The sequence below is a fragment of the Anguilla anguilla genome, chromosome 9 (genome assembly GCF_013347855.1).
Source record: "Anguilla anguilla isolate fAngAng1 chromosome 9, fAngAng1.pri, whole genome shotgun sequence".
In the NCBI taxonomy this organism is placed as follows: Eukaryota; Metazoa; Chordata; class Actinopteri; order Anguilliformes; family Anguillidae; genus Anguilla; species Anguilla anguilla.
Window position 1 is genome coordinate 42,654,047 of NC_049209.1, and position 17,957 is coordinate 42,672,003.

The 17,957-nt window shown below is 50.4% G+C and overlaps 1 protein-coding gene across 9 annotated transcripts in view; it reads left to right on the forward strand.

Moving 5' to 3' along the window:
• The window catches only part of mtmr4 (myotubularin related protein 4), a 73,038-nt gene extending 60,747 nt beyond the window's left edge, over positions 1-12,291 (forward strand). For 6 of the 9 annotated variants that reach the window (XM_035433558.1, XM_035433562.1, XM_035433563.1 and 3 more), the window contains 12 exons: positions 376-489; positions 854-1,038; positions 3,833-3,961; positions 4,492-4,603; positions 6,024-6,219; positions 6,883-7,068; positions 7,488-7,658; positions 8,040-8,194; positions 8,546-9,884; positions 11,015-11,152; positions 11,343-11,431; positions 11,984-12,290. In XM_035433558.1, coding sequence (XP_035289449.1) covers positions 376-489; positions 854-1,038; positions 3,833-3,961; positions 4,492-4,603; positions 6,024-6,219; positions 6,883-7,068; positions 7,488-7,658; positions 8,040-8,194; positions 8,546-9,884; positions 11,015-11,152; positions 11,343-11,431; positions 11,984-12,161 — 2,992 coding nt within the window. In that variant the 3' untranslated portion in view covers positions 12,162-12,290. Of the gene's footprint in view, positions 1-375; positions 490-853; positions 1,039-3,832; positions 3,962-4,491; positions 4,604-6,023; positions 6,220-6,882; positions 7,069-7,487; positions 7,659-8,039; positions 8,195-8,545; positions 9,885-11,014; positions 11,153-11,342; positions 11,432-11,983 lie in introns of all 9 variants that reach the window. The other 3 variants (XM_035433556.1, XM_035433564.1, XM_035433555.1) reach the window with 2 other exon arrangements.
• The last annotated feature ends 5,666 nt before the right edge of the window (positions 12,292-17,957 follow it).

Sequence of the window (17,957 nt, forward strand, 5' to 3'; positions counted from 1 at the left end):
TGGATTTACAGTGGCATTGGGGTTCTTGTCTAAAGCAAGAAAATGCACTTCAGTTCCAAAACAGCTTGTACAACTGCTAAAAATCTTAAAACATCCTTCAGTCATTATTTGAGCGAAAAGAGACAGTAAAACTGACACAATCAAAAACCTCCAAAATAAGTGTGCAGACAACATAGCTTATTCACAATAAAGAGGAGTAATAATACTCACTAAATATGGATAGGATGCTGTGCAGATCATTGCGTTTAGGAGCCTGGGGTGTGATTTCAGACTGGCTGTGTACAGTGACGATATTTCTGCATAGCTGGTTTTGGATCAGGGGTCTTACTCTTCCCCTCCCTCCCTCCCTCCCTCCCTCTCTCTCTGTTGTAATAGACTGTGCTCCAGCTACCCACAGAAGCTGCTGGTGCCAGTATGGATCACCGACAAGGAGCTGGAGAGCGTGGCTTCCTTCCGGTCCTGGAAGAGGATTCCTGTTGTGGTGTACAGGTGAGCCCAAATAACACACACACACGTGCATACGCATGCACACACACAGACACCCACACACACACGGTTGTGTACTCACACAGGTACACACACACAATCTCTCTCTCTCACACACACACACGTGCGTAGACGCTCACAGACAGACTAACATACACACATGCGCGCACGCACACACACACACACACACTCTTCACGCACAGTCACTGTGCTGACTGAGCCAGTTTAGCTGAGTGCCCATGCTGTAAAAGGAACCGGAAGACCAGGACCGGAGATTCCAGCTCATTTTCTGTGAGAGTCCTCTGTCTGTCCTGTGACGCGCTCGCCGTGTTTAACCGCATGCCCCGCTCTGTCTGCGACGCCGCAGGCACCAGCGCAACGGGGCGGTGATCGCGCGCTGCAGCCAGCCCGAGATCAGCTGGTGGGGCTGGAGGAACAAGGAGGACGAGTACCTGGTGACCTCCATCGCCAAGGCCTGCCTGCTGGACTCCGGCACCCGCTCCGCCTGCAGGCCCCGCGGGGAGGGCGGGGACAACTCCGACAGCGACTTCGGTAAGCCCGCCTCTCCCGCCGGTGAACCTCAGGGCGGGGCATAGAGCGGCGTGTGCCGCCAAAGCGCCGCCTTTCTGTGAGGTGACGTTTGTCCAGAGGCCTGGTAATGCCCACATAATATCCTGCACTGTATCCTATCACAGCTGTGTGTAACTGACTGTGACCTGCACATGCTGACAGCTGTGTGTGTAACTGACTGTAACCTCCTGCACATGCTCACAGCTGTGTGTGTAACTGACTGTAACCTGCACATGCTCACAGCTGTGTGTAACTGACTGTAACCTGCACACGCTCACAGCTGTGTGTGTAACTGACTGTGACCTCCTGCACATGCTCACAGCTGTGTGTGTAACTGACTGTGACCTCCTGCACATGCTCACAGCTGTGTGTGACTGACTGTAACCTGCACATGCTCACAGCTGTGTGTGTAACTGACTGTAACCTCCTGCACATGCTCACAGCTGTGTGTGTAACTGACTGTAACCTCCTGCACATGCTCACAGCTGTGTGTGTAACTGACTGTAACCTCCTGCACATGCTCACAGCTGTGTGTGTAACTGACTGTAACCTGCACATGCTCACAGCTGTGTGTGTAACTGACTGTGACCTCCTGCACATGCTCACAGCTGTGTGTGTAACTGACTGTGACCTCCTGCACATGCTCACAGCTGTGTGTGTAACTGACTGTAACCTCCTGCACATGCTCACAGCTGTGTGTGTAACTGACTGTAACCTCCTGCACATGCTCACAGCTGTGTGTGTAACTGACTGTAACCTCCTGCACATGCTCACAGCTGTGTGTGTAACTGACTGTAACCTCCTGCACATGCTCACTGCTGTGTGTGTAACTGACTGTGACCTCCTGCACATGCTCACAGCTGTGTGTGTGACTGACTGTAACCTGCACATGCTCACAGCTGTGTGTGTAACTGACTGTGACCTCCTGCACATGCTCACAGCTGTGTGTGATTGACTGTAAGCTCCTGCACATGCTCACAGCTGTGTGTGTAACTGAATATAACCTGCACCATGCTCACAGCTGTGTGTGTAACTGACTGTGACCTCCTGCACATGCTCACAGCTGTGTGTAACTGACTGTGACCTTCACATGCTCACAGCTGTGTGTGTAACTGACTGTAACCTGCACATGCTGACAGCTGTGTGCGTGACTGACTGTAACCTGCACATGCTCACAGCTGTGTGTGTAACTGACTGTAACCTGCACATGCTCACAGCTGTGTGTAACTGACTGTAACCTGCACATGCTCACAGCTGTGTGTGTAACTGACTGTAACCTGCACATGCTCACAGCTGTGTGTGTAACTGACTGTAACCTCCTGCACATGCTCACAGCTGTGTGTGTAACTGACTGTAACCTCCTGCACATGCTCACAGCTGTGTGTAACTGACTGTAACCTCCTGCACATGCTCACAGCTGTGTGTGACTGACTGTAGCGTGACCCTGGGAGGCCAGGTTCCGTTGTCACGGTTACCCTTTTCCGATCACGCAGGAATGACTCCTGCATTCTGCCTGCACGTTTCAGAGTTGAGAGGTGACAAAAGATACGACTGACCATTTAATATTCTGAGAGAACCAGAAATCTGATTCAAATTTGCTCCTATTTGCTTTTTTCTCTTCAAACAAAGCACAATGCAACTTTTGACAGCACAAAGGAAAATGACTGTACGAATAAGCGTAGACAGAAAGCCCCTAGAAAACCTCGCGGTTCTGCTTTTGTGGAAACAGCCGAAATGTTAAATGTCACGTCAAGGCAGAGCCGCTTTTGTGTCAGACGCCTCGGCTTTCGTTCGAGCCAATCGGAGGCGGAAACGACGAGTCGCCGCCCCGCTCGCAGCGCGTAACGAGCTCGTGCATTCACCTGCCCGACAGGCGACCCAATTAGAGTCCCGGGGACGACGAGCCGGAACAGCCGCGGCCGTGGAGACGCTTCCTAAAAATATCCCCCCCCCCCCCCCTTTGGGAAACGGCCACGCCAATTACACGCCACAGACTGACACGCACACTGGAACGGAGGGGGAAATTACAGCCAAGATGGCCGCCCGATCCCAGACCAGAACCTCACTGTGTGCGGAACACGAGGGCGCAGTTTTTCATTTTTTTTTTTTTTTTTTTCCCTCTTCTGGGTTTTGTTTTTTTTGTTTGCTGCTCTGTGTTTGTGCGCGAGGCCGAGAGTGTGGGCTCGTGGGCGGAGGTCACTCCGTCGCCGCCTGAGCGGTGTTTACATGAATGGGAACCGCAGGCTGCAGGATCGGGCAAAAAAACGCAGATGTCAAGTGTTCCTCTGAGTGTTTAATGACCTTCCGGCTGCTGGAGCTAGTCGTGATCCAGCTAAAGCCGTATTATATCTACAGTACAGTTTCTGGCCAGTAAGTCGACCCGTGAGTAGTTATTTAAAGATGATTTCCTGGAAGCACTTTTTTTATTGTATGAACAAAATGCTCTTGAATGGGTCGGTAATGACGCTCGCCATGTAGGCTCCTACTGATGTGTTCCTGAGTAAAGCTGATGTTCTTTTCTCCTGGAAATCGCTCTGGCTGAGAGCGTCTGCTGAGTGGCTAATGTAACGTGAAACGCGAAGCTCAGCCCTCGGTCGGTTCTGCAAAATGGCCGCCAGCGCGTCGCGGGCCGGCGTGTGATGTCATGGGGCAGAGGAGGCTCCCATCGATCGCCTCCCGCTGAGGAGCGCGCTCAGCGCAGTGCTATCGACCCCGCGGCTAACGCTCTACCCCCTACCCCCCCCTCTCCCCCCCCCCCCCCCCCCCCCCCACGCAGACTCGTCTCTGACCGTCTGCCCGAGCCCCGATGGCAGCGGCTCGCCTCAGAAGCTCCTCATCCTGGACGCCCGCTCCTACACCGCCGCCGTGGCCAATCGCGCCAAGGGGGGCGGCTGCGAGTGCGAAGGTCAGTGCCAGCGGCGCCGTGCCCCCCCTGCCCCTCCCCCTCACCGCCACACCCCCCTGCCCCTCCCCCTCACCGCCACACCCCCCTGCCCCTCCCCCTCACCGCCACACCCCCCTGCCCCTCCCCCTCACCGCCGCACCCCCTGCTCCTCCCCCTCACCGCCACACCCCCCTGCTCGTCCCACCCCCCCTTTCAGAGACTCACTCAGAGACATGCTCAGTATAGCCTGCTGAGATGTTCCCACATCACAAGTGTTAAAGCCCACCTCCCTCCATTGAGGTAATAGGCCACACGTGACACACGTCCTGTCTCTCCATTTCTCCTCCTTTCATAGAATTAGAGTCAGAAGAACAGCTGACTCAGCGAGTAGATGAGGGTTAGATTTGGTTAGGGTGACCATATCTCCCCCCCCGGCCCCCCACAAAATCAGACTTACCCCACACCGCCAGTGACCTCATCAGAGCGTCACCCCTCACGCCGAGGCGATCGCGTTGACGTTGTTAACTGTGCGTTCCTGTGTGTGTCTGTAGAATACTACCCCAACTGCGAGGTGATGTTCATGGGCATGGCCAACATCCACTCCATCAGGAACAGCTTCCAGTCCCTGAGAGCCGTCTGCAGCCAGATCCCGGACCCTGGAAAGTAAGTGTCCGGTCTCCTGCTGAACTCCCGTGGACTGTGTCTGCATGGTTCTGTCAACTCTTTATGATGTCAGTTGACAACATCGCTATCTCCTTCACACAGGAGATGTGTATTCTTAAACTTGTGAACAGGGGGGCTGCTGGGTGTTGTAGTGTACAGATGAGCCCCTCGATCTGTTATCGAATCTGCACTGTGCCACTGTGGCCGGCAACCCTGCAGCAACATACGATTGGCTCCAGCATCGCCCAGGGCAACAGTCGGCCTGGACGATAGTGTCTCTTCGCACACCGCGTCTGACCTTTCGAAATTAGAGGCGATTATTCCACTTCCGACAATGAAGAACAAATCACAAACGCTAAATTGTTGAAGACCAAATTTATGCGGTGTGATAATACTGTGTGATAACTGAAGAACTTATGAAGGCAGGTTTTTGTTTGTTCTGGGCCGTGATGGAGGGGGAGAGTTCAGTTTACACTGAGCATATAAACCATTCAGTTCAAACTGTAATGTTGCATAATACTGTTGAAACCTAATTATGCAATGTTTTTTTTTGCCAAACTTCTATTTGTGTTTTCTAAGCATTTATGCAAGCACGCAATGCATCAAATCTTTTTAAAGGATCATTTTTAATTGTGTTCTCTTGACTGCACGCCCAAACATTCAAATTCCTAAACGTTTTCTGATTCAGTTTTTATATTATTGTTTTACTACTATTATTTACTGTCTATTTTTATTATTTATTTACTTTTTATTTACCTGTTTTTGCATTTTTGACTGAACCAAACCATTGTTGGTGTGAAGAACAAACCCATTCCTTTTAAGACTTACTGTACAAGAGCTGGAGAAAGTGATGTGATTGAATGTGTTCAGGAGATGGAATGAGGATGAGGGGGAGAGATGGGGAGTTGAGCAGCGGAAGAGCTTGTATACAGAATCCAGTGATGCATGGGAGGAGGGTGGATGTTTAGCCTCCTTATCTCTCATTTTTTTTAAATGACGCATTTGCTGAGTGTTTCATCGGCATGAACTAGTACAGGTTTTGGAACGCTTGACGTTGCTCCAGGTCATCTTGCCAAGGGCAAATCCAGGCCTTTGCAACTGCCCACAAGTTTGGTTTCTGTCCTCTCATAGCATATGGATTTTTTTATTCTTTATTTTACCAGGAAAACCCCTAAGGTGTATACATAGAACCAACATCACAATGACCAGACACAAAAACGGGTGATACAAGACAGTTTAAATGAGATTTGAGGGAAAAAGGTGCCCTCCTGGGCTATATTATTAAGAATTAAACATTTAAAATCAGAGAACAGTATTCATTTGGAAGATTCCAGAAGATTGCTGATTATCATGCAGCTCCGTTAAATTTACCTTTGGTCGGGTGCTCAAACTTCATTTGTGCTGATCTGTTTCCCCACAGCTGGCTGTCTGCCCTGGAAAGCACCCGTTGGCTGCAGCACCTGTCAGTCATGCTGAAGGCAGCCACTCTGGTGTGCTCTGCGGTGGAGAGGGAGGGCCGGCCCGTGCTGGTGCACTGCTCCGATGGCTGGGACCGCACCCCTCAGATAGTGGCCCTGGCCAAAATCCTACTGGACCCCTACTATAGGACAATGGAGGTAAGCCGGGCCCCGCCTCTTTTGGATGACCTCACTGGCTTATCAGCTGCAATAGACCTTCATTAGACACCCGTTCAGTCAATGTGGCGTACAGAAGGCATATTGTTTCCCTTCAAAAAAAACCTATGATCACTCTCTGGGGAGCTAAAACCCAGAGTCTGGCTTGATGTTTCAATCATTTGTGTACCAACTGTGTCACTCCCCTGTTGTATCCTTGGCAATCATAGCATGGGCTGAATTGAACGCATTTCCCAATTTCCCCATTTTTAAATGTTTATGTTCATTTCTTAAGCAGCTGCAGTATTCAACATTTTTCTGAAGCTTAAAATGATCATATGACATGGTACAGTGTAATTTTGTGCCACGTTTCATACTTGCAGTATGCATGGTTTGTTTTGAGAATAGATATTTCTCAAGACCTTGTATTAGAAATTCAAAATATGGATCGATTGATTTGAGAACAGTTTTTTTGAATTTCTAATACAAGGCTAAATAGAATTGATCAGGTCTGTGTTTATCATGCATTAAATTTAGAACTCTCCTCATTTTTTTTACCAAGTTGCATGAATTTCTGGTAGACTGTCTAGTGCACACGCACGCAGGTGAGGCTGTGACCAGGGGTCAGGTGACGTGACCTCTGCCGCCCCGCCCGTTTCCCCCCAGGGCTTTCAGGTGCTGGTGGAGACGGAGTGGCTGGACTACGGGCACAAGTTCGGGGACCGCTGTGGTCACCAGGAGAACGCGGACGACGTCAGCGAGCAGTGCCCCGTCTTCCTGCAGTGGCTGGACTGCGTGCACCAGCTCCTCAAGCAGTTCCCCTGCCTCTTCGAGTTCAACGAGGCCTTCCTGGTCAGTTCCCCCTCCGCCCTCTCCCCCCTCTCCCCTCTCCCCCTCTCCCCCCTTACACTTCCACTTCAGTGTCTAACATTTACTGGACACTTGTAATTATTTCTGCAGAATTTAATGTTTTTTATTTATTTCGGAAAGGATTGCTCAGTTTATGCATTGCTCAATGACCAGTAACTATGGTTGTGTGTGTGTATAGTATGTATTTAGGAATATTGAAGTTCTGAACTGGTGAGATGAGAAACTCTTATTTTTGGCCAGCCCTACAAACGTGAATGTCTGTGACTGAGTGAGTGATGAAGTTACACCATTGGTCGGCTGAGTTATGAAGTTACACCACTGGTCGGCCGGAGAGGTCCAGCCATTTACTATGTTTTGACCTGGTCTCGTTCTAATGTGCTTGTGTTTGCGTGCGCTTGCAGGTGAAACTGGTGCAGCACACCTACTCCTGTCTGTACGGCACCTTCCTGTGCAACAACGCCAAGGAGAGAGAGGCACGGAACGTCTACAAGCGCACCTGCTCTGTGTGGTCCCTGCTCCGCGCTGGCAACAAGAACTTCCAGAACTTTCTGTACATCCCCAGCCATGACATGGTAACCACCACCGCCACCGTGCTGTACCAGAGCAGACCAGGGGGGGAGGGGACAGAAACTATAGAAATTTTATTTTTAAATTGAACAGGAATCGGTTATCAGCATGATACTTTTATGTCTGTCTGTCTGTCTGTCTCTGTCTATCTGTGTGTGAGACGCAAGAGAGTGTCAGGGAGAGAGTCAGAAACAGACAGTGTGTGTTAGAGAAGACTGGCTGAGGTAAATAGGGCAGGTCTGAGCAGTTTCTCTCTAACTCCTCTCTCTCTCTCCCTCCCTCCCTCCCTCCCTCTCTCTCTCTCTCTCTCTCTCTCTCTCCCTCTCTCCCTCTCTCTCTCTCTCTCTCTCCCTCTCTCTCTCTCTCTCTCCCCCCCTCTCTCTCAGGTTCTGCAGCCGGTGTGCCACACCCGGGCGCTGCAGCTGTGGACAGCGGTCTACCTGCCCACCTCCTCCCCCTGCACTGCTGCCGATGACTCCATGGAGCTCTACCTGTCCCCGTCCACCCAGGGGGAGGAGCTCACCTCTCGCTCGCTTGATAGGTCAGTCTCTAAGCCAATCAGCTGCGGCCATGCCCGTCAGCCCATGCATGCATGCAGTGCAGAGTAAGGCTGACCAAATGCACAAGACTATCATATATCTATCTCCATAGAGAGGGTCAGCAAGCTATAATGTCTTTTTTTTCCCCCACAGAAAAATAGAAATCTCTTTTCTGTGATGTTTTATATTTTCCTAGTGCAGCATGTTTATTGTTTGAGAATTGAAATTGAAGTCCAAGTTTAGAGTGAACATTCAAGGATACTCTTGCACATAGTGCCTCCTTGTGGTAATAAGAGGAAGCACGCCATACTGAAAATGCATTTGCATGATTTATGAATCTGGCTTTCCCGCAGGCTTCCCAAGACGCGCTCAATGGACAACCTGGTCTCTGCCTGTGAGAACGGGGTGCCCTTAACCCGCACCTCCAGTGACCCCAACCTCAACAAGCACTGCCAAGAGGACAGGCCTGCTCTCGAACCCGCGCCAGGCGTGGGCGGGGGCACAGCGGACGGCCCAGAGAAGGCCGCAACAGAGACTGAAGGGTACAGCCAGGGCCCGGGGGTGGAGACTTTCACCCAGGCCCCTCCCACTGACCTCGAGGAGGAGGGGCTGAGCAGCGAGAACTGCATCACCTTAAAGGAGCCCTGTCTGACCACCCAGCCCCTGCCCTCGCTGCACTGCGCCTCCCCGCTGGAGGCGGCTGACCCCGCCCCCGTCCTCCCCCTGGCCCCGCCCCTGGCAAACGGCCACGCCTTCCCGATCTCGCCCCCTTCGCTGGGAGCGGAGGCGGAGTCCCGGACTGCCGACCGCACCCCTTCCCCCAACACGGACGCTCACATCCTCACCGTCTGCAACGGTCCCCCGGCGGGCAGCAGGGACCGCCCCCCGGCCCCGCCCACGGCCGTGGAGCTCCTGACCTTCAAGAACCTGTCCCCGGCGTCCCCTGCGGAGGACTCCGCCCGGACGCCGGCGGAGCAGAGAGCCAAACCGCCGCACCTCAAAGGAGCGCGCCCGGCCGCCGCGGAGGAAGAGCGGGAGGAGGAGGAGGACCGGGAGGACGAGGAGGAGGAGGAGGAAGAGGACGCGGAGGAAGAGGAGGAGGAGGAGGGGCGCTCGGGCCGCGCCCACCCCGACGGCGGGCGGGTGGCGCGGAGGCTGCAGTGCCAGAGGCAGCTGGGCGAGCTGGGCCTGCTGGGCTCTCGCTGGGAGAGCATGCAGGGCCTGGTGCAGTCGGCCTGCGGGGCCTTCCAGCCCGGCTCCCAGGGCCGGCGGCTGGCGGGCAGGCTGCTGCGCGCCCAGGGCATGGCGCCCAGCGGGCAGTGCTGCCGCCGGGAGAGCGCCCGCCCCGCCGCCTGCAGCCCCGTCCACGCCGGCTGGCTGTCGGCCGTGCGAAGCTCCGCCCTCTGCTCGTCCCGGCTGCTGGCGGCCCCGCCCCCCTCCTCGTCCTCCTCCTCCTCCTCGCCGCCGCCGCCGCCGGCGCCGCAGCAGCAGCCCGCCCCCGCCTACCTGGACGACGACGGGCTGCCGGTCGCCATGGACGCGGTGCAGCAGCGTCTGCGGCAGATCGAGGCGGGGTACAAGCAGGAGGTGGAGGTGCTGCGCAGGCAGGTGCGCCAGCTGCAGATGAGGCTGGAGAGCAAGCAGTACTGCACCCCCCCCTCCGAGCCCGACGTGGACTACGAGGATGACATCGTGAGTGACCCCCCCACCAGACCCGTTCCTTCACCTGCTCACCCGCGCTTCCTAAATTGTCGGTCGGTACCCCTTGGCGGGTGACCAGTTGAGATAAGCCACGAGATAAAGATGGAAGAATGTGTACTGGACATCATACGGGTTCCATTCACGCTCACACCAGTCAAATTAAACACTGCACCTGTTACTTGTGCTGCACTGATTACAGTGCACATGTAGGTTTTAGTCATTTTGGACAGCGTGTTATAGCACTGTGTGGTGCTCTGTGTGGTGCTCGCATGGAATGACTCATTCCTCTAGGGCTCCCAAGGTCCTTGAAGACCCTTGAAAATATGTTCATCCTGCAAAGTCACAGGAACAGTCATGAAAAGTACTTAAATATTCCCCTGATCTTAAAAAGTTAAATTCCAGAAATGAACAGGGTTCTTACAAAGTGCTTCAAATGCTTGAAGTTGATGCCCAGCAATTGAAGTACTGAAATGCCTTTTTTCATGAAGTGCTTGAAAAGGTCCTTAAAACTAAAATGATCTAGGCTCTAAAATTGACATTTTACAAAGAATTTTGTGGAACACAATTTACCAACATTTGCCCATTATAATTTGCTATATTTTCAATAGAATAAAGACTACCATTGTAAAATATGGTGTACCATTTTTTACTATTTTCATCTAAGTATACTGTTTATGCTTTTGTTATGCATTTCAGTTACTTGTTTGTTGCTAGGTCATTGAAAATGGGGAAATAGTACTTGAATAAGTACTTGAAAGTCCTTGAATTTAATTTCACCATGTCTGTGTGAACCCTGAATAAAACCAAACCACAGTAAATGACATGCATATTTATTTGTTAACTCAGTAGCTTGATATCACTTACTATCAAGTCTTGTTGATAGGAATGCTAATAAATTGTGTAGCTCACTGTTTAACTCCACCAGCAAAAGTCAACGGTCACCAGAGTGTGTGCCTTTTGTAATAATTTGCTTCAAAATATATGTATGTCTGGTATGTCCAGGTCTTTTGATGTCAGATTTGCAAATATTAGTCTGTCTTTAGTCTTTCTGACCTCACAAAAGTAGCTCTGACTAAATGTAATTTGTGTGTGAACCCCGCCCCCCCCCCCCCTTCTTGCAGACCTGCCTGCGGGAGTCGGACGACAGCGAGGAGGAGGACTCCCTGTCGGACCGCAGCGAGGACCGCTTCTCGGAGGGCAGCTGGGACCGGGTGGAGCGGAAGGACACAGAGGTCAGCGTCCCTGAGTGCCTCCTCCAGGTCCCTCCTCTTTACCTTGATCTCTAACCCGCCGATTCTCCCCCACGCCCCCCTCCCCCCCCCCGCCGCCCCCCTGACTAACGGCAGGGCGCCTCGCATGCGCGCGCGTCTGTGTGTGCGAGCGGGGGTGTGACGCCGTTCTGACGCCGTGTCTCCCCATCTCCCCCCCCCCCCCCCCCCCCCCCCTCAGGTGACCCGCTGGGTTCCCGATCACATGGCCTCACACTGCTTCAACTGCGACTGCGAGTTCTGGATAGTCAAGCGACGTCATCACTGCAGGTGGGTTCCGCCCGGCTTCGACCAAACAGTCCCGTCTCGTCAAAAAAAACATTGTCCGTTCATTTAACAATCCTAATGTAGCGGTTCTAGAAAATCGTAAGTGCGCTCTAAGGTTGAGCTCCTGAGCCGGTGTGTGCTGGTTAGTCATTTAGAGAACGTTCTGGCTTAAAGACGCACCCGCTGGCTGTACGCCCGTGTGATCGTTTGGTCCAGAGGCCGCATCACTAGTCACGAGCTACATTTTGTAGTTCTGATGCAGTGATGTCATAACACAGAGGTGGTCAACAAGGGTCACATCTGTTTCTGCTTTTCATGGCAACTTCTGGCCTTAATTATTTCATTAGCCATAACATTTACACCATCTGACATCTTAGCCACATTTCTTGATAAGTGCAAAAATGACAGACGAACTGTTCTTGTATCCCTGTATGAAATGTTTTACTGTGAACTAGTGCTGGTGCTCACAGCCAGTTAGCCTAGCTCATTTGGAAAGGTTCAGCGAGGGCCTAAACTGAACCTCCCCCCCCGTGCGACCCTCTGTTGTTGACACAGGAACTGCGGCAACGTGTTCTGCAAGGACTGCTGCCACCTGAAGCTGCCCATCCCGGATCAGCAGCTGTACGACCCCGTGCTGGTGTGCAACTCCTGCCACGAGCTGCTGCTGGAGTCGCGCACGCGCGAGATGCGCAGCCAGCAGCTGAAGAAGCCCATCGCCACCGCCTCCAGCTGAGAGCCCCGCCCCCCCCTTGCCCTGGCCGGCCCCGCCCCTTGACCGGCGCCGCTTCTCCACACTCCGCTTTCCAGCCGACGAGCCGGGCCTCTTCACCACCGACGCGCCCACCCCCCCCCCCCACCCCCCACCCCCCCCCCACACCCCACACCCCACACCCACACCCCCGCCTCTTTATCGGTCTCGGCTGCAGGTGAGAGGACCGTGTTTTCCGGAGCCAAAGCTTGCGGCGGGCCCTGAGAGCGACGTAAAGGGAGAGAAGACGGACGGACGAAAGGAGGGAGGGAGGAAAAGGAGGAGAGTAGGAAGCAGAGGGTTCGGAGGGGTCGGATCCCTGACGAAGCGGAGCCCCTCGGACTGCGTTTCTCTGCGGTGAGGCCTCAGCGTCCCGCTGCTGTGCCGGTGAGAGGGTGCTGCTGGACGCCCCCCCCCCCCTCCCCTGCCCCCCCCCCCCCCCCAGTCCAGCACTCAGACCTATGCACCCTGAACTCTGCGTCCTGTCACACGCCACCTACAGACAATCTCGTCTACCGGACTGTGGGGACTCCCAGGCCCTGGATCTGTGTGTTGGAGGCTCTCTATTTAAAATGCTGCTACAGTATTTGAGATTTATTTTTCATTTTGTGCACTACAAAGCCGTTTGTATATTTTGAGGGAATTGGAGACCAAGCCGGGCGGAGGGAAAGGGAGAACTCTGCCGTGGTCGTCTGTTGTATCTTCTTGTGGGCCGCGACTGTTGCCGGAATGTAATGTTCGAAATGAGAGAGTGAGCCAGAGAGAGAGAGAGAGAGAGAGAGAGAGAGATGCAATGTTCAGAGGGAAGGAAAGAGAGAGAGAACCAACAAACAAACAAACTGGAAAGCCGATACGGTTTATGTTCATGTGCGTAGATTGGTTGTGTACTTGTCTGTTCTTGCAGTGTATTTTAAATATCACAGTTATGCAGTTCTGTGTCTTTCAAACGCTAACCTGAATATAGCATTGTTGTGATGTTCCTCAGTTTGGGAATGCAGTAAGGGCCCCCATGCCCTTTTATCAGTTTATCTGTCTTTTTTTTTGGAGAAAAAAGCTGAACTGAACAACCTGTCAGAAAAAAATGAATTCAAACTGTTCAGGTAAGCCAACAAGCCATCTTTTTTCTTCCCCCCCCCCCCCCCCCCCCCCCCCCCCCCCCAGATGGAACATTGTTCCTAGCCACACTGCACATTCAACTTATGATAGGATAGGTCCTCACTTATGGAAATTAACATTCTGGAGCAGAACGGATGTTCTACAAACATGAGCGAAAAATATTTCGGAGAAATGAACGTTCAAAGTACGGCGTTTGGGAGAGTTCACCTAAGTGTGCAGTAATTGTCTTTCTACATCATGGTTGTGTCCCTGTGTATGGAGTCCTTTCTCAAAACATCTTTTAAACATTACATGATGGCTAGAAAGCCCCATAAGAACGTACAAAAGTACATCGAAATTCTTTTTTTTTTTTGGTCGTGATTCCCGCACACCGTTCTCTTGAAAGGGTATGTGTTATTGTTGGATGGTGTTCCTCAAAAAAAAAAAAAGAAATAGTGCCATCTTTTGTTGTTAAATTTTTTTTTGTACTTTTTTCATGGATTGCATCCAGGTAACTAATTGGAACTGCTTGATAAGGTAACGGTACAAATAGCTAGCTGCTTAACGAGAAGGATTTTTTTTTTTTTTTTCCATAAGCTCGACAGGGAAATTTAAATTAGATTAAAGTTTCAGAAATAAAAAGACTGTGAAAATTGAATTAATTAGCAGGCCTTCTCTGTTGCCTAATGTTTCGGGTCTGTCTTTCAGTGGTGTTGATGAAGGCAAAAAAGAACCCAGAAATGTAATATATCTAGTAATCCAATCTGTACTAGTGGCTAAAACTGTCACCTAGTGAATACTTGTTGTAAAGAATTGCACTGTACAAGTGAAATCCCATGGGTTAAATAAAAAAAAAGATCTATATATCTATATCAGGGATTTGTGTCTGTGAGATTTCTTTCTCTACATTTTGTTGGCTGAGCTCTCCACTGCATTGGATGGTGTTTCACCATAACCGGTGGATTTTTCAGACTTTCTGCTGTGGTAAGAACATGCTACTGATGCAGTATTCAACACATTATCAGTCTGAGTGGAATTACTTGAATCTGACTGGTGGTGTGGATTTTAATAAAAAGTGTAACCTATAAATGAAACCTCTAAAATCTAAATCTGTAATGCAGTCAGACCTCAGGCACATTTTATACAAGCAACCGCTGTACTTCTGTCCTCAACAATCGTCAATGTCCCCAGACTACTCAATTAGATGCAGGTGCTGACTGGACTGTGTTCCTCTGACTGACAGGGCCTTTAAACAGTGGTGGCTCAGCGCACAGCTGTTCATACACACCTTTACATTCACCCGCACAAGGGTTAGCATCTTGTCCAGCTTCTGCACGAAGGGCCACAGGGCACAATGTGTTTTTGGTGAAGTGTAAAGCACTTTACTTGGAACGGACAGAATGTCATTTTTAATGGTTAAAATGTTACTTGGCTGTGATGATGTAATGTAGAGTAGTGTTTTTTTTTTTAATTGGCATGGATTAATAGTGACAGAATGGTAACGAATGTAGTGTTCATCTAGTGAAGCAACTGTTGAGCATTGCGTGGTGTTGCAATGCATTATTGTTTTACAGGAATGGCCATAATTTGGCATAATCACTATATACCATCTGCCCAAGGAACCAAGGAACAACATGCTAAATGATGGAAATTAAGGAGCAGTTGTTTTGCCATCTAGGACCAAATCACAGATGGACCAGTAGCCCGCAGAAAATGTGTACAAAACTTTGTGCCCTGATTTTCTTTTTAGGTGTCAGCCTGAAACCATGCAGTTTTGCAATACGTTGCTTGCACATAATTCCATCTATTTGCAAGTGATTCATTTAAGGTATTTAAAAAAACACTATTAGCTGAAAACTATTAGACTGATGTATTAAGGATTTTAAATCACCTGATTGGAAGCACCATAGTTTAAACGTAGCATGTATTTCATTCACTCTGTGTCACCTCTTCCCTTTTCAAGTAGCCTACACGCTCGCGACAAATTTAATATCGTTAAATGCGCGCCTGCGTGGTTCGAATTCATGGAGGCTCGGGAGGGATTGGCCTCCTTACTGGTCGGGGCATCCCTACAGGTCTATGAAAATCCAAGGTGGATCTACTTCTGTGGGTCATTGTGCCGCATGTCATTGACGGCAGTGGGTCATTTTCAGCCTCTGACCCTGTACTGCACTGAATGTACTGCATCCAGCCTCCGAGTCAGAAAGAAGTGTTAACGAAACACATAAAACCGAACATAAACATATACAATTGGATAGACTGAAGGGGATTTATTGATCTATACACGCCGAATTTGGTTGTTATGAAGAGATTTTGTTACTTAGCTACCGTGTTAAAAACTAATTCCGGAATCCTGATGTTTTGAAACAATAATAACACGTTGCGTTCTAAGAGGTCATTGATTTAATGCTGTCGAGATGTCAAAAACAATGTCCATCAAAAGTTAATTTGAGTTTGAACACTGCAATTTTATTTGGTTACAATAAAAATGCTGGTCATAACACCTAGGAATAGAAACGTACAAGCTAGTAGTAATTCGGTAACTAAGTTTATTAACGAAACTTGTCTGTTTACACACTAGTAACTAAGGTATCGAACATTTCTAGGCAACACAATGCAAAAATAACCAACGTCACAGTGAAATAAGAATCATTGTAAATTCGCTCTTTTATCTTCACAATGATGTCACAGACGTACATGTACACTGAAAATTTACAACCAATTCATCATTGATCATTATTACTTCAGCTCACTGAACAAGACGAAACACTGCAAACTACCAAAATGAGCTTCAAGTATTCATTTTTATGTTGTTGTCCGGTAAGTACTTAATCTTTATATTTAATTGTCCATGGTATCGCCTTTTTGTACATTCATATCTATTGGTTTCATCTCATAAGTCGTTCTCTTGCATAAAACAGACATGGGATTAATATAATATATAATGGAGTAGCTATTTTAAAAATAATCAAATGCAAACATATTTTCTCTGAATAGCGTTTTTCAATTTAGAGTGTTTTGTTGGGTATGTTTTATCGTAGAATTATTTAGGATGTAGTTTAACATAAACAGAAGTCAATAACCTATAATCAGGTTAATTTATAAAATTCATTATAAAATATGATCTTACATAATTGTTAGACTGAGGTTTAAACTGGCAGTAAGACAGTATTCTTTATTCAAATGACAAGAACAATGTACCGTATTGTGGTGTGTAAAACATTATCTCTGTGTCAGGAAAACAGGTATTTATATGATTAATAATTTTTAAAACACGTTGGCCCAGGTAAAGGATGATGAGAAGAAGAAGACTAAGAAGAAATGTAAAAAAGGGAAGAAAGGAAAGAAGGCACAGTCAGCATCTGCAGACGAACTGGCCCTAAATAACAACTGCCCCGAGAAGACAGCGGTTACCATCGGCTGTGGGGAGGGGCCGGCTGTTACTATGGTCTGCACGGAAGAAACATCTATTGCTATCGACTGCGCTAACGAGATAGCTCTTACTATTGCCTGCGCTGAGGAAACAGTTGCTACTATCGCCTGCGTGAAAGAGCCAGCTCAAACTCTTACCTGTGCAGGGGAGACATCTCTTTCTATCAACCGCACAGACGAGCCAGCAGATACCATCAGCTGTGCTGAGCCAGCTCTTAACATCGGATGCACGAAAGTGGCACTTCTTACCATCGCCCGCGCAGAGGAGCTAACCCCTAACATCGAATGCACTGAGCAAGACCTTACCATTGACTGTTTGAAAAAGCCAACTCCTACCATTGACTGCGTAAAGGTACCCACTCCTATCATCGCCTGCGCAGACGAGCGAGCTGTTAACATCGACTACGCAGAGACGCCGGCTTTTAACATCAACGGCGTAAAGGAAACATCTCGTACCACCGACTCCGTGGAGGGGTCTGATGTTACCCTCAACTGCGTAGAGCCAGCTCTGACCATTGAATGGATGAGAGAGGCAGATCGTTCCTTTGACCGCGCTGAGCAGCCAACGCCTACCATCGACTGCGTTGAGCAGCCAACGCCCACCATCGACCGCGTTGAGCAGCCAACGCCCGCCATCGACTGCATTGAGCTGCTAACGCCCACCATGGACTGCGTTGTGCAGCCCACCATCGACTGCGTTGAGCAGCCGACGCCCGGCATCGACTGCGTTGAGCTGCCAACGCCCGCCATCGACTGCGTTGAGCAGCCCGCTATCGACTGCGTTGAGCTGCCAACGCCCGCCATCGACTGCGTTGAGCAGCCAACGCCCGCCATCGACTGCGCTGAGCAGCCCGCTATCGACTGCGTTGAGCTGCCAACGCCCGCCATCGACTGCGTTGAGCAGCCAACGCCCACCATCGACTGCGCTGAGCAGCCCGCTATCGACTGCGTTGAGCAGCCAACGCCCGCCATCGACTGCGCTGAGCAGCCCGCTATCGACTGCGTTGAGCAGCCAACGCCCGCCATCGACTGCGGTGAGCTATCAACGCCCGCCATCGACTGCGTTGAGCAGCCCGAAATCGACTGCGTTGAGCTGCCAACGCCCGCCATCGACTGCGTTGAGCAGCCCGCTATCGACTGCGTTGAGCTGCCAACGCCCGCCATCGACTGCGTTGAGCTGTCAACGCCCGCCATCGACTGCGTTGAGCAGCCGGAAATCGACTGCGTTGAGCTGCCAACGCCCGCCATCGACTG